Raw genomic sequence first — 12,454 nt, 5'->3', positions numbered from 1 at the left:
TGTAGGGTTCTATGGGGCGCCCAGGGGGGTGTGTAGGGTTCTATGGCGCGCCCAGGGGGGTGTGTAGGGTTCTATGGGGCGCCCAGGGGGGTGTGTAGGGTTCTATGGCGCGCCCAGGGGGGTGTGTAGGGTTCTATGACGCGCCCAGGGGGGTGTGTAGGGTTCTATGACGCGCCCAGGGGGGTGTGTAGGGTTCTATGGGGCACCCAGGGGGGTGTGTAGGGTTCTATGGGGCGCCCAGGGGGGTGTGTAGGGTTCTATGGGGCGCCCAGGGGGGTGTGTAGGGTTCTATGGGGCGCCCAGGGGGGTGTGTAGGGTTCTATGGGGCGCCCAGGGGGGTGTGTAGGGTTCTATGGGGCGCCCAGGGGGGTGTGTAGGGTTCTATGGGGCGCCCAGGGGGGTGTGTAGGGTTCTATGGGGCGCCCAGGGGGGTGTGTAGGGTTCTATGGGGCGCCCAGGGGGGTGTGTAGGGTTCTTGTGCCCAGGGGGGTGTGTAGGGTTCTATGGGGCGCCCAGGGGGGTGTGTAGGGTTCTATGGGGCGCCCAGGGGGGTGTGTAGAGTTCTTGTGCCCAGGGGGGTGTGTAGGGTTCTATGGGGCGCCCAGGGGGGTGTGTAGGGTTCTATGGCGCACCCAGGGGGGTGTGTAGGGTTCTATGGGGCGCCCAGGGGGGTGTGTAGGGTTCTATGGGGCGCCCAGGGGGGTGTGTAGGGTTCTTGTGCCCAGGGGGGTGTGTAGGGTTCTATGGGGCGCCCAGGGGGGTGTGTAGGGTTCTATGGGGCGCCCAGGGGGGTGTGTAGGGTTCTTGTGCCCAGGGGGGTGTGTAGGGTTCTATGGGGCGCCCAGGGGGGTGTGTAGGGTTCTATGGGGCGCCCAGGGGGGTGTGTAGGGTTCTTGTGGACCTTGGGGGGTGTGTAGGGCCCAGGGGGGTGTGTAGGGTTCTTGTGCCCAGGGGGGTGTGTAGGGTTCTTGTGCCCAGGGGTGTGTGTAGGGTTCTTGTGCCCAGGGGGGTGTGTAGGGTTCTATGGGGCGCCCAGGGGGGTGTGTAGGGTTCTTGTGCCCAGGGGGGTGTGTAGGGTTCTTGTGCCCAGGGGGGTGTGTAGGGTTCTTGTGCCCAGGGGGGTGTGTAGGGTTCTTGTGCCCAGGGGGGTGTGTAGGGTTCTTGTGCCCAGGGGGGTGTGTAGGGTTCTTGTGCCCAGGGGGGTGTGTAGGGTTCTTGTGGACCCAGGGGGGTGTGTAGGTTTCTTGTGCCCAGGGGGGTGTGTAGGGTTCTTGTGCCCAGGGGGGTGTGTAGGGTTCTTGTGCCCAGGGGGGTGTGTAGGGTTCTATGGGGCGCCCAGGGGGGTGTGTAGGGTTCTTGTGCCCAGGGGTGTGTGTAGTGTTCTTGTGCCCAGGGGGGTGTGTAGGGTTCTTGTGCCCAGGGGGGTGTGTAGGGTTCTTGTGCCCAGGGGGGTGTGTAGGGTTCTTGTGCCCAGGGGGGTGTGTAGGGTTCTTGTGCCCAGGGGTGTGTGTAGGGTTATTGTGCCCAGGGGGGTGTGTAGGGTTCTTGTGCCCAGGGGGGTGTGTAGGGTTCTATGGGGCGCCCAGGGGGGTGTGTAGGGTTCTTGTGCCCAGGGGGGTGTGTAGGGTTCTATGGGGCGCCCAGGGGGGTGTGTAGGGTTCTTGTGCCCAGGGGGGTGTGTAGGGTTCTATGGGGCGCCCAGGGGGGTGTGTAGGGTTCTTGTGGACCCAGGGGGGTGTGTAGGGTTCTTGTGCCCAGGGGGGTGTGTAGGGTTCTTGTGGACCTTGGGAATGGTGTAAAAAAACGGAATGCTGGGATTTTGCACGAATAGAAATTCAAACTCTTTTTTGGTTATTTCTCCTGAAAGAGAGAACCGTGATAAAACCTCTGAGATAATTGTATTGAATTGAAGGGTAGGAGGATCACCTGGTAGACTGCTATAGAAGTTGGTGTCCAGTAACTGTCTTTTACAGTAAAATAAATATAATGAAATATAATCAGCCTTGTTGAGGATAACCAAAGCGCCGCCTTTATCGGCTGAGCGAATGATGACTGAAGAATCAGATTGGAGATCAGAAAAAGCCTCAGATTCTGCTTTATCAAGATTAGAAGGTGCTTTAAAGTTATGCTTATTGTGCATTGCTTGTTCAATGTCACTTTCCACTAACTAATCTGCAAAAGGTTTCTATAGAAGCATTCCGATTTGGAGGGGGGGACAAAAAGACAGTTTGTTTTCTAATCACTTGCTTTTCCATGTGCACAGTACATCATTTTATTTCAGGATTTAAAGGAGAATTCCATGTGTGTGTGTGTGTGGGGGGGGGGGGGGGGGGATTGTGAAAACATGACCAATGACAAAAAACTCCCATATCTGCTGGGCGAAGTACAACAATGTGTAAACACAGCAGCAAGATGTGTGAGTTGCTGTGATAGGAGAAGGATATCAAATGGAACACAACCACCCTAAAGACTAATCATTGTGTATATTCCTGCACTATACCTGCATCCAGTGACCTTGGTATACATATAGAATTTGATCTATTGAAGATTCTGACCTTCAAATGTACATCATTTTCGTTTTGATTGTATTGCTGTATTGTTGTCTTGTTCTTTCTGCTTTGGCAATGTAAACGTATGTTTTCTCATGCCAATAAAGCCCTTTGAATTGAATTGAATTGAAATGTGTGTGTGTGCGCGCGCGCGCGTGTGTGTGTGTGCGCGCGTGTGAGTGTGCGCGCGCAATGTGCATGTGTGACTCAGGATGGGATGGATTAGGGGAGGGAGGAGGAGGGAGGAGGAGGCGCACATTAGGGAGGCGCGTGTCTGAATTTGGTCTGAAGCCACTGAGACGGAACTACAAACACAACCCCCCCCTCCTCCCCCTCCTCCTCCCCCTCCTCCTCCTCCTCCTCCTCCTCCTGCGCATGCGTGGAGCCGCTCCGTGAGGGGAGCTGTCCTATCCTCCAGTGCTGGAGAGAGTTTTCATTGATCGGACGGCCGTGTTGACGCTGACGCTGTTTCCCCCCACCGTTCCGTTCCGTTCCGTTCCGTTCCGTTCCGTTCCACTCCTGCGCCCGGTCGGTCGGACACAGACACAGAATTAAAGGACATTCAACGGTCATGGACGAAGAACTGAAATGCCCGGTGTGCGGTTCGCTCTTCAAGGACCCCATCCTGCTGCCCTGCTCGCACAACGTGTGTCTGGCGTGCGCGCGGAACATCATCGTGCAGACGCCGGAGGGAGAGACGCCGAGTCCGCATGGCGGCGGGGGCCGGGCGTCGGGCAACGGCAACGGCGGCGACTACGACCACCCCGACATGGACAAGATGAGCATGTACAGCGAGACGGACAGCGGCTACGGCTCCTACACGCCGTGCCTCCTCAAGTCGCCCAACGGAGTGCGCGTCTTTCCGCCCGCGCTGGTGCAGGTCGGCGGCGGCGGCGTCGCGGCGGCGCTGCTGCACCGCCACTGCTCCATCACCTGCCCGCTGTGCCACCGGAGCGTCTCGCTGGACGAGCGGGGGCTCCGCGGCTTCCCGCGGAACCGCCTGCTGGAGGCCATCGTGTCGCGGTACCAGCAGAGCCGCGCCGTCGCCGTCGCCTCCTCCTCGTCGGCCGTGAAGTGCCAGCTGTGTGACCGCAGCCCGGTCGACGCCACGGTAAGCCTGTCTGTCAACGATTACAATTTAATGCAAGTGTACAAGTTGTTGGCGGTTCTTGTCGCACAGATAATTGCGATTTAGCATTTCATTGTGTTTTTTTGGACATGATCACGTTGGAGGGTTAATTAGAACATCATATATGAATAAGAATAGGCTATATTTTTGTCAATAAATACAAATATACCTGGCCGAAGTATATGCCAAAGAAATTACTGACATAGAACCTATATTCATTATTTTTATATACTTTTAAAAAAGGAAAATAAATGAATTAATAGCACAAATAAATAACTGATCTACAATCTTATAACGGTGAGGTAAGCTTGTAGATCAGCTATTTCAGCTTTTAAGTTTTTTTTTAAATGTATGCACTAAATAATATTTTGTTATTGTTGGATAAGATTTTGTCCACGATTCCATGGTGTATTGATGTTGGTACCATTAGGAGAGATAACATGGTGTTGGTACCATTAGGAGAGATAACATGGTGTTGGTACCATTAGGAGAGATAACATGATGTTGGTACCATTAGGAGAGATAACATGATGTTGGTACCATTAGGAGAGATAACATGATGTTGGTACCATGTTAGGAGAGATAACATGATGTTGGTACCATTAGGAGAGATAACATGGTGTTGGTACCATTAGGAGAGATAGCATGATGTTGGTACCATTAGGAGAGATAACATGATGTTGGTACCATTAGGAGAGATAACATGATGTTGGTACCATTAGGAGAGATAACATGATGTTGGTACCATGTTAGGAGAGATAACATGATGTTGGTACCATTAGGAGAGATAACATGGTGTTGGTACCATTAGGAGAGATAGCATGATGTTGGTACCATTAGGAGAGATAACATGGTGTTGGTACCATTAGGAGAGATAACATGATGTTGGTACCATTAGGAGAGATAACATGGTGTTGGTACCATTAGGAGAGATAACATGATGTTGGTACCATGTTAGGAGAGATAACATGATGTTGGTACCATTAGGAGAGATAACATGGTGTTGGTACCATTAGGAGAGATAACATGATGTTGGTACCATTAGGAGAGATAACATGATGTTGGTACCATTAGGAGAGATAACATGGTGTTGGTACCATTAGGAGAGATAACATGATGTTGGTACCATTAGGAGAGATAACATGATGTTGGTACCATTAGGAGAGATAACATGATGTTGGTACCATTAGGAGAGATAACATGATGTTGGTACCATTAGGAGAGATAACATGATGTTGGTACCATTAGGAGAGATAACATGGTGTTGGTACCATGTTAGGAGAGATAACATGATGTTGGTACCATTAGGAGAGATAACATGGTGTTGGTACCATTAGGAGAGATAGCATGATGTTGGTACCATTAGGAGAGATAACATGGTGTTGGTACCATTAGGAGAGATAACATGGTGTTGGTACCATTAGGAGAGATAACATGATGTTGGTACCATTAGGAGAGATAACATGATGTTGGTACCATTAGGAGAGATAACATGATGTTGGTACCATGTTAGGAGAGATAACATGATGTTGGTACCATTAGGAGAGATAACATGGTGTTGGTACCATTAGGAGAGATAGCATGATGTTGGTACCATTAGGAGAGATAACATGATGTTGGTACCATTAGGAGAGATAACATGATGTTGGTACCATTAGGAGAGATAACATGATGTTGGTACCATGTTAGGAGAGATAACATGATGTTGGTACCATTAGGAGAGATAACATGGTGTTGGTACCATTAGGAGAGATAGCATGATGTTGGTACCATTAGGAGAGATAACATGGTGTTGGTACCATTAGGAGAGATAACATGATGTTGGTACCATTAGGAGAGATAACATGGTGTTGGTACCATTAGGAGAGATAACATGATGTTGGTACCATGTTAGGAGAGATAACATGATGTTGGTACCATTAGGAGAGATAACATGGTGTTGGTACCATTAGGAGAGATAACATGATGTTGGTACCATTAGGAGAGATAACATGATGTTGGTACCATTAGGAGAGATAACATGGTGTTGGTACCATTAGGAGAGATAACATGATGTTGGTACCATTAGGAGAGATAACATGATGTTGGTACCATTAGGAGAGATAACATGATGTTGGTACCATTAGGAGAGATAACATGATGTTGGTACCATTAGGAGAGATAACATGATGTTGGTACCATTAGGAGAGATAACATGGTGTTGGTACCATGTTAGGAGAGATAACATGATGTTGGTACCATTAGGAGAGATAACATGGTGTTGGTACCATTAGGAGAGATAACATGATGTTGGTACCATTAGGAGAGATAACATGGTGTTGGTACCATTAGGAGAGATAACATGATGTTGGTACCATTAGGAGAGATAACATGATGTTGGTACCATTAGGAGAGATAACATGATGTTGGTACCATTAGGAGAGATAACATGGTGTTGGTACCATTAGGAGAGATAACATGGTGTTGGTACCATTAGGAGAGATAACATGATGTTGGTACCATTAGGAGAGATAACATGATGTTGGTACCATTAGGAGAGATAACATGATGTTGGTACCATTAGGAGAGATAACATGATGTTGGTACCATTAGGAGAGATAACATGGTGTTGGTACCATTAGGAGAGATAACATGATGTTGGTACCATTAGGAGAGATAACATGGTGTTGGTACCATTAGGAGAGATAACATGGTGTTGGTACCATTAGGAGAGATAACATGATGTTGGTACCATTAGGAGAGATAACATGGTGTTGGTACCATTAGGAGAGATAACATGATGTTGGTACCATTAGGAGAGATAACATGATGTTGGTACCATTAGGAGAGATAACATGGTGTTGGTACCATTAGGAGAGATAACATGATGTTGGTACCATTAGGAGAGATAACATGGTGTTGGTACCATTAGGAGAGATAACATGATGTTGGTACTATACCATTAGGAGAGATAACATGATGTTGGTACCATTAGGAGAGATAACATGATGTTGGTACCATTAGGAGAGATAACATGGTGTTGGTACCATTAGGAGAGATAACATGATGTTGGTACCATTAGGAGAGATAACATGATGTTGGTACCATTAGGAGAGATAACATGATGTTGGTACCATGTTAGGAGAGATACCATGATGTTGGTACCATTAGGAGAGATAACATGGTGTTGGTACCATTAGGAGAGATAACATGATGTTGGTACCATTAGGAGAGACAACATGATGTTGGTACCATTAGGAGAGATAACATGATGTTGGTACCATTAGGAGAGATAACATGATGTTGGTACCATTAGGAGAGATAACATGATGTTGGTACCATTAGGAGAGATAACATGATGTTGGTACCATTAGGAGAGATAACATGATGTTGGTACCATTAGGAGAGATAACATGATGTTGGTACCATTAGGAGAGATAACATGATGTTGGTACCATTAGGAGAGATAACATGGTGTTGGTACCATTAGGAGAGATAACATGATGTTGGTACCATTAGGAGAGATAACATGATGTTGGTACCATTAGGAGAGACATGGTGTTGGTACCATTAGGAGAGATAACATGATGTTGGTACCATTAGGAGAGATAACATGATGTTGGTACCATTAGGAGAGATAACATGATGTTGGTACCATTAGGAGAGATAACATGATGTTGGTACCATTAGGAGAGATAACATGATGTTGGTACCATTAGGAGAGATAACATGATGTTGGTACCATTAGGAGAGATAACATGATGTTGGTACCATTAGGAGAGATAACATGATGTTGGTACCATTAGGAGAGACAACATGGTGTTGGTACCATTAGGAGAGATAACATGATGTTGGTACCATTAGGAGAGATAACATGATGTTGGTACCATTAGGAGAGATAACATGATGTTGGTACCATTAGGAGAGATAACATGATGTTGGTACCATTAGGAGAGATAACATGATGTTGGTACCATGTTAGGAGAGATAACATGATGTTGGTACCATTAGGAGAGATAACATGATGTTGGTACCATTAGGAGAGATAACATGTGTTGGTACCATTAGGAGAGATAACATGATGTTGGTACCATTAGGAGAGATAACATGATGTTGGTACCATTAGGAGAGACAACATGGTGTTGGTACCATTAGGAGAGATAACATGATGTTGGTACCATTAGGAGAGATAACATGATGTTGGTACCATTAGGAGAGATAACATGATGTTGGTACCATTAGGAGAGATAACATGATGTTGGTACCATTAGGAGAGATAACATGATGTTGGTACCATGTTAGGAGAGATAACATGATGTTGGTACCATTAGGAGAGATAACATGATGTTGGTACCATTAGGAGAGATAACATGATGTTGGTACCATTAGGAGAGATAACATGATGTTGGTACCATTAGGAGAGATAACATGATGTTGGTACCATGTTAGTTTCAGTTTCAGTTTCAGTTTCAGTCCAAAGACTATGACTAAAACTAAAATCGAAATTTGCTGCCAAAAACCATACTGCTGTAAAAGGCGCTATATCTATACTATAATAGAGCGAATGTCTGAGTGTGTGTGTGAGTGAGTGTCCGACCGCATTATCTCCTCATTATCTCCTCATTGCCTGCACCAATCGCTCCCACTTTTCACACAGGCATTGACCATATGAATATGGAGGGCGTAACGGAGCCCTTTTTTCGATTTGACACATTAATGATTATTAATTAATTTATTAGTGAATTAAAAACGCATGCAGTACCCCCCGCAGCCACAGGGCGGCAAAACTCCTCTCCCCAGAAATCACGTGTCACCAGTGAATTGCATTTTGGGACGGTCACTGATTAATACTGGGACACAGTTTTCCGCGTAACTTGAGTTGTTTCGCCTGCTGTCAATTTTGCTCGAGTTTTCCGCCTAACTTCAGTTGTTTCGCCCGCTGTCAATTTTGCTCGCAATAGACAGCGGGCGAGCGATCGGGATATTTCCAACCCCCTTACGCATCGACACAATTACTACATACAACAAACAACATGCCACGAAGAACAGCCTCAAGGACCCTAGCGCATTCTTCCACGCACCTATACCCTTTTTCACACCGCCCTCAGCCAACACGGAGGTTGTGTGTGTGTGTGTGTGCAGACTACTTTCGCTGTGAGCATGTGTGTGTGTGTAAACTACTTAAGCTGTGAGTGCGCACGTTCGTATGTGTGCGCGTGCGTCATCGCGTGGCCGTTTTCACTTTTCAGTTAGCTATAAACACAACACGAGATACAACTGTCTTAATAAGCATAAGCCACACACACACAGCGTGAAGTGGCTACAGCGCACGCTCTGGTGAAAACAGCTAATCTACAAGCTCACAACATCACAGGTTGCAAAAGCCATGAGTTCTCTCAAGCCAAAGCTCACAATTGAGACCGTTTTGGACGCAAATCCACCTGCAAATTGGATCTGTGCGACTGTCCATATATAGCTGCATGTCAAACTGGGGGTCCTTGATACTTTTCAAATGGGGCTCTGTGGGCTAATAAGTGTAAATGCTGCGGTCCTTGCTCTTGCCATGAAAACGTTTCCCTACCATGCATTTGGAAGAATACTTTAATGTTATACTGCTGTTTTTATTCATAAAAAACCACACACACACACACACACACAAATATATTATACAAGTTGAAATATATCAGAACGGGTAAGGACTAGTAATATAAATGCACCATTTCTACACCATTTCTACGCCACCTGCAGGTGATGTGCGAGCAGTGCGACGTCTACTACTGCGCGGCGTGCCAGCAGCGGTGCCACCCGTCCCGCGGGCCGCTTGCCAAGCACCGCCTGGTGCCCGCGGCCGTGGCGGCCGCCGCGGCTAGCAGCGGGCAGACCGCGGGCAGCAGCGGGCAGACCGCGGGCAGCGGGCAGACCGCGGGCCCTCAGCCGCCCGCCACCGCGCGGAAACCCGCCACGTGCGCGGACCACGAGGCGGAGAACTTCAGCGCCTACTGCGCCACCTGCAGGGCGCCCGTATGCACGCGCTGCCTGGAGGACGGCCGGCACGCCAAGCACGACGTCAAGACCCTGGCCGTCATGTGGAAACAGCACAAGGTATGATGGGAGGGGAGGGGAGGGGAGGGGAGGGGAGGGGAGGGGAGGGGAGGGGAGGGGAGGGGAGGGGAGGGGAGGGTGTGTTGTAATCAGGGGGGCAGTCAGACAGATATTTTGTGAAGCCACTAAGGAAATCGTAGTTCATATAATGGCCTGTTGTGGCGCTGTCTGTCATTGGGCCCAAAAAAACCCCATAGCCCCATAGAAGTCCATGTATTTGGGCCCAACTTCACCTAGACTGTATTACCTTAATAAACATGGTCATGAATACTTTCTGCTTCCAGTCACTAGTTTAAAGTCTCATTTCTCATGTCATAATATTCTTTTTGGAAAATGATGGTCCCATTAATTAAAAAAATGACCATAAAGTCGCGTATGTTCTGAGGGGCGTGGCTACCGTTACAGTCTATGATCGGGATTCCCCGCCCACTCGAGTCAAAATAAAAACCAACGGAGAAGAAGGGGGGGGGGGGAAGTCCCGCCTCGTTGTCTGGGCCAGCCAATGGGCCAGCTGGTCCAAAACGGATCTAGAAAGATGGCGACTTACAGTGCAAGGACTGACAGGCTTCATTTTACGTCCATGTTAGACCCGGGGAACGCTCTGTCCATATTTATTTACAGTCTATGGTTGTAATATACAGGGGGATTGTTCCTTTAACTGTGTTGGCGGGCTGAGTCTGGGACGAGGAGGAGTATTATGGGATGTCTTGTGTTTAGGTTCAGGTTCAGGTTCAGGTTCAGGTTCAGGTTTATTTGTCATTTGTATAGATACAGAGTATACATACAATGAAATTTATTTTGCTCAGAGCACTCACCGTCTTACATACACAGTTTACGTTGTGTTCTGGTGGGCAGGGAAGCGGTCACATTATTGAGAGGAAGAGAGATATGACTTTGTTTGTTCACTACGGAGATTGGATACAGAATTAGAACCCTGGCTGATCACGTTTGTCCTTTTTTAATTATTATTTTGTTTATTAAATCACCAGTTCTGCAACACGGACTGTGTGTGTGTGTGTGTGTGTGTGTGTGTGTGTGTGTGTGTGTGTGTGTGTGTGTGTGTGTGTGCACGCGGCACGCACGCTTCTGTGTGTGTGTGCAGTGATCCATAAACCAGGACAGCATATAGAGCTGATTAACTGAGATTCAGTAGTAAAAATTATTATTGGATCCCAGTGTGTGTGTGTGTGTGTGTGTGTGTGTGTGTGTGTGTGTGTGTCTGCTATAATAAGGGTCCTCCTCCTCCTCCTCCTCCTCCTCCTCCTCCTCCTCCTCCTCCTCCTCCTCTTCCTCCCCCCCTCCTCCTCCTCCTCGAGTGTAATATTGCTTAATTTTGCCATGCAAGGACATTGAGGTTTTTAATGAACCCTGTCTATAGTGGGGGGTTTGGAGGGGGGGCTATAACTCCGGCTGGATGAATGAATGCTCGGATCTATCTCTCGTTTTCCCCTAAAAAAAAAATCAATAGTTAACGTGAAAAATAGATTGTAGCCGGTGGGTCGGGCCGGGGCTGTAATCTAGCAGTGTTTTATAGTTCAAAGTGGCAGATTGATGAGAGAGGCTTGTTTCAGGGGAAGCTTTAACCCATTCTGAACGGGAACCCCTTTTGGTGTTATAGCATTATGTTATGCTTTAGCTATTGAAAAACAGCAGATCTACAAGCTCATAGCGCGCCACCGAGTGGCGCGCTAGAGTTAACTAGTTAACCCTCTAACACCCGCATTAATTTCTACTTGCAAAAGTATAGATTTCAACCTTACTACTACTTTGTACTACTAGGACTAAGACTAAAAAATATGTTAAAAAAAAAAAAAAAAATAGAGTTGATGAAAAATGTATAATAATTATATAATAATATAATAAATTAATAATTTACATTTTGGGGATATCTTTCACAATAATGAATGTTCTAGATAGACATTCTAATGATCACAAAAAAACATATATTACAATTATTTTACCTACTTTTATTAGGGTAAAGGTCAAAAGTCTTAGGTTAAAAGATGTTCAAATTGCACAGTCAGAGCCCGGACATTTCTTGCGTTAACTTTGACGGCCCTAATAATAACATAATAATAACACAATTATTAAACTCTATATTCAAATCATTGCTTTGTTATCCCTTTCATCTCAGAGCATCCTGTGAGACGCATTTGGGCCTCGACCCGGTTCCCTGAGAAACGCTGGGCCAGAACGACGTCGTATGCATCATGCTATGCTTTAGCTATTGAAAAATAGCAGATCTACAAGCTCATATCGCGCCACCGAGTGGCGCGCTACGAGCTTGTAGGTCTGCTATTTTTGAAAAATCGAAGAGCGACTGACATTTTTAGAATCTGATCTCAGGTCAGAATGGGTTATAATCAGACCAGTGTGTGTCCAGTGGAAACCTCGTATGAATCTGATCTCAGGTCAGAATGGGTTATAATCAGACCAGTGTGTGTCCCAGTGGAAACCTCGTATGAATCTGATCTCAGGTCAGAATGGGTTAATCAGTGTGTGTCCCAGTGGAAACCTCGTATGAATCTGATCTCAGGTCAGAATGGGTTATAATCAGACCAGTGTGTGTCCAGTGGAAACCTCGTATGAATCTGATCTCAGGTCAGAATGGGTTAATCAGACCAGTGTGTGTCCCAGTGGAAACCTCGTATGAATCTGATCTCAGGTCAGAATGGGTTCATCAGACCAGTGTGTG

At 47.0% G+C, this 12,454-nt stretch overlaps 1 protein-coding gene across 1 annotated transcript in view; it reads left to right on the top strand.

Moving 5' to 3' along the window:
* Positions 1–3,120: 3,120 nt before the first annotated feature.
* Positions 3,121–12,454, top strand: part of trim67 (tripartite motif containing 67) — a gene marked incomplete at both ends in the record, with an annotated part of 103,522 nt that continues 94,188 nt past the window's right edge. The window contains 2 exons of the mRNA XM_083791025.1: positions 3,121–3,660; positions 9,406–9,759. Of these exons, the coding sequence (XP_083647151.1) occupies positions 3,121–3,660; positions 9,406–9,759 (894 nt within the window). The remainder of the gene's footprint in view (positions 3,661–9,405; positions 9,760–12,454) is intronic.

This window comes from Protomyctophum parallelum (genome assembly GCF_964188405.1).
Source record: "Protomyctophum parallelum genome assembly, chromosome: 19".
Lineage (NCBI taxonomy): Eukaryota > Metazoa > Chordata > Actinopteri > Myctophiformes > Myctophidae > Protomyctophum > Protomyctophum parallelum.
Note: the sequence above shows the minus strand (reverse complement) of the source record. Positions and strands in the feature narration are given on the sequence as shown.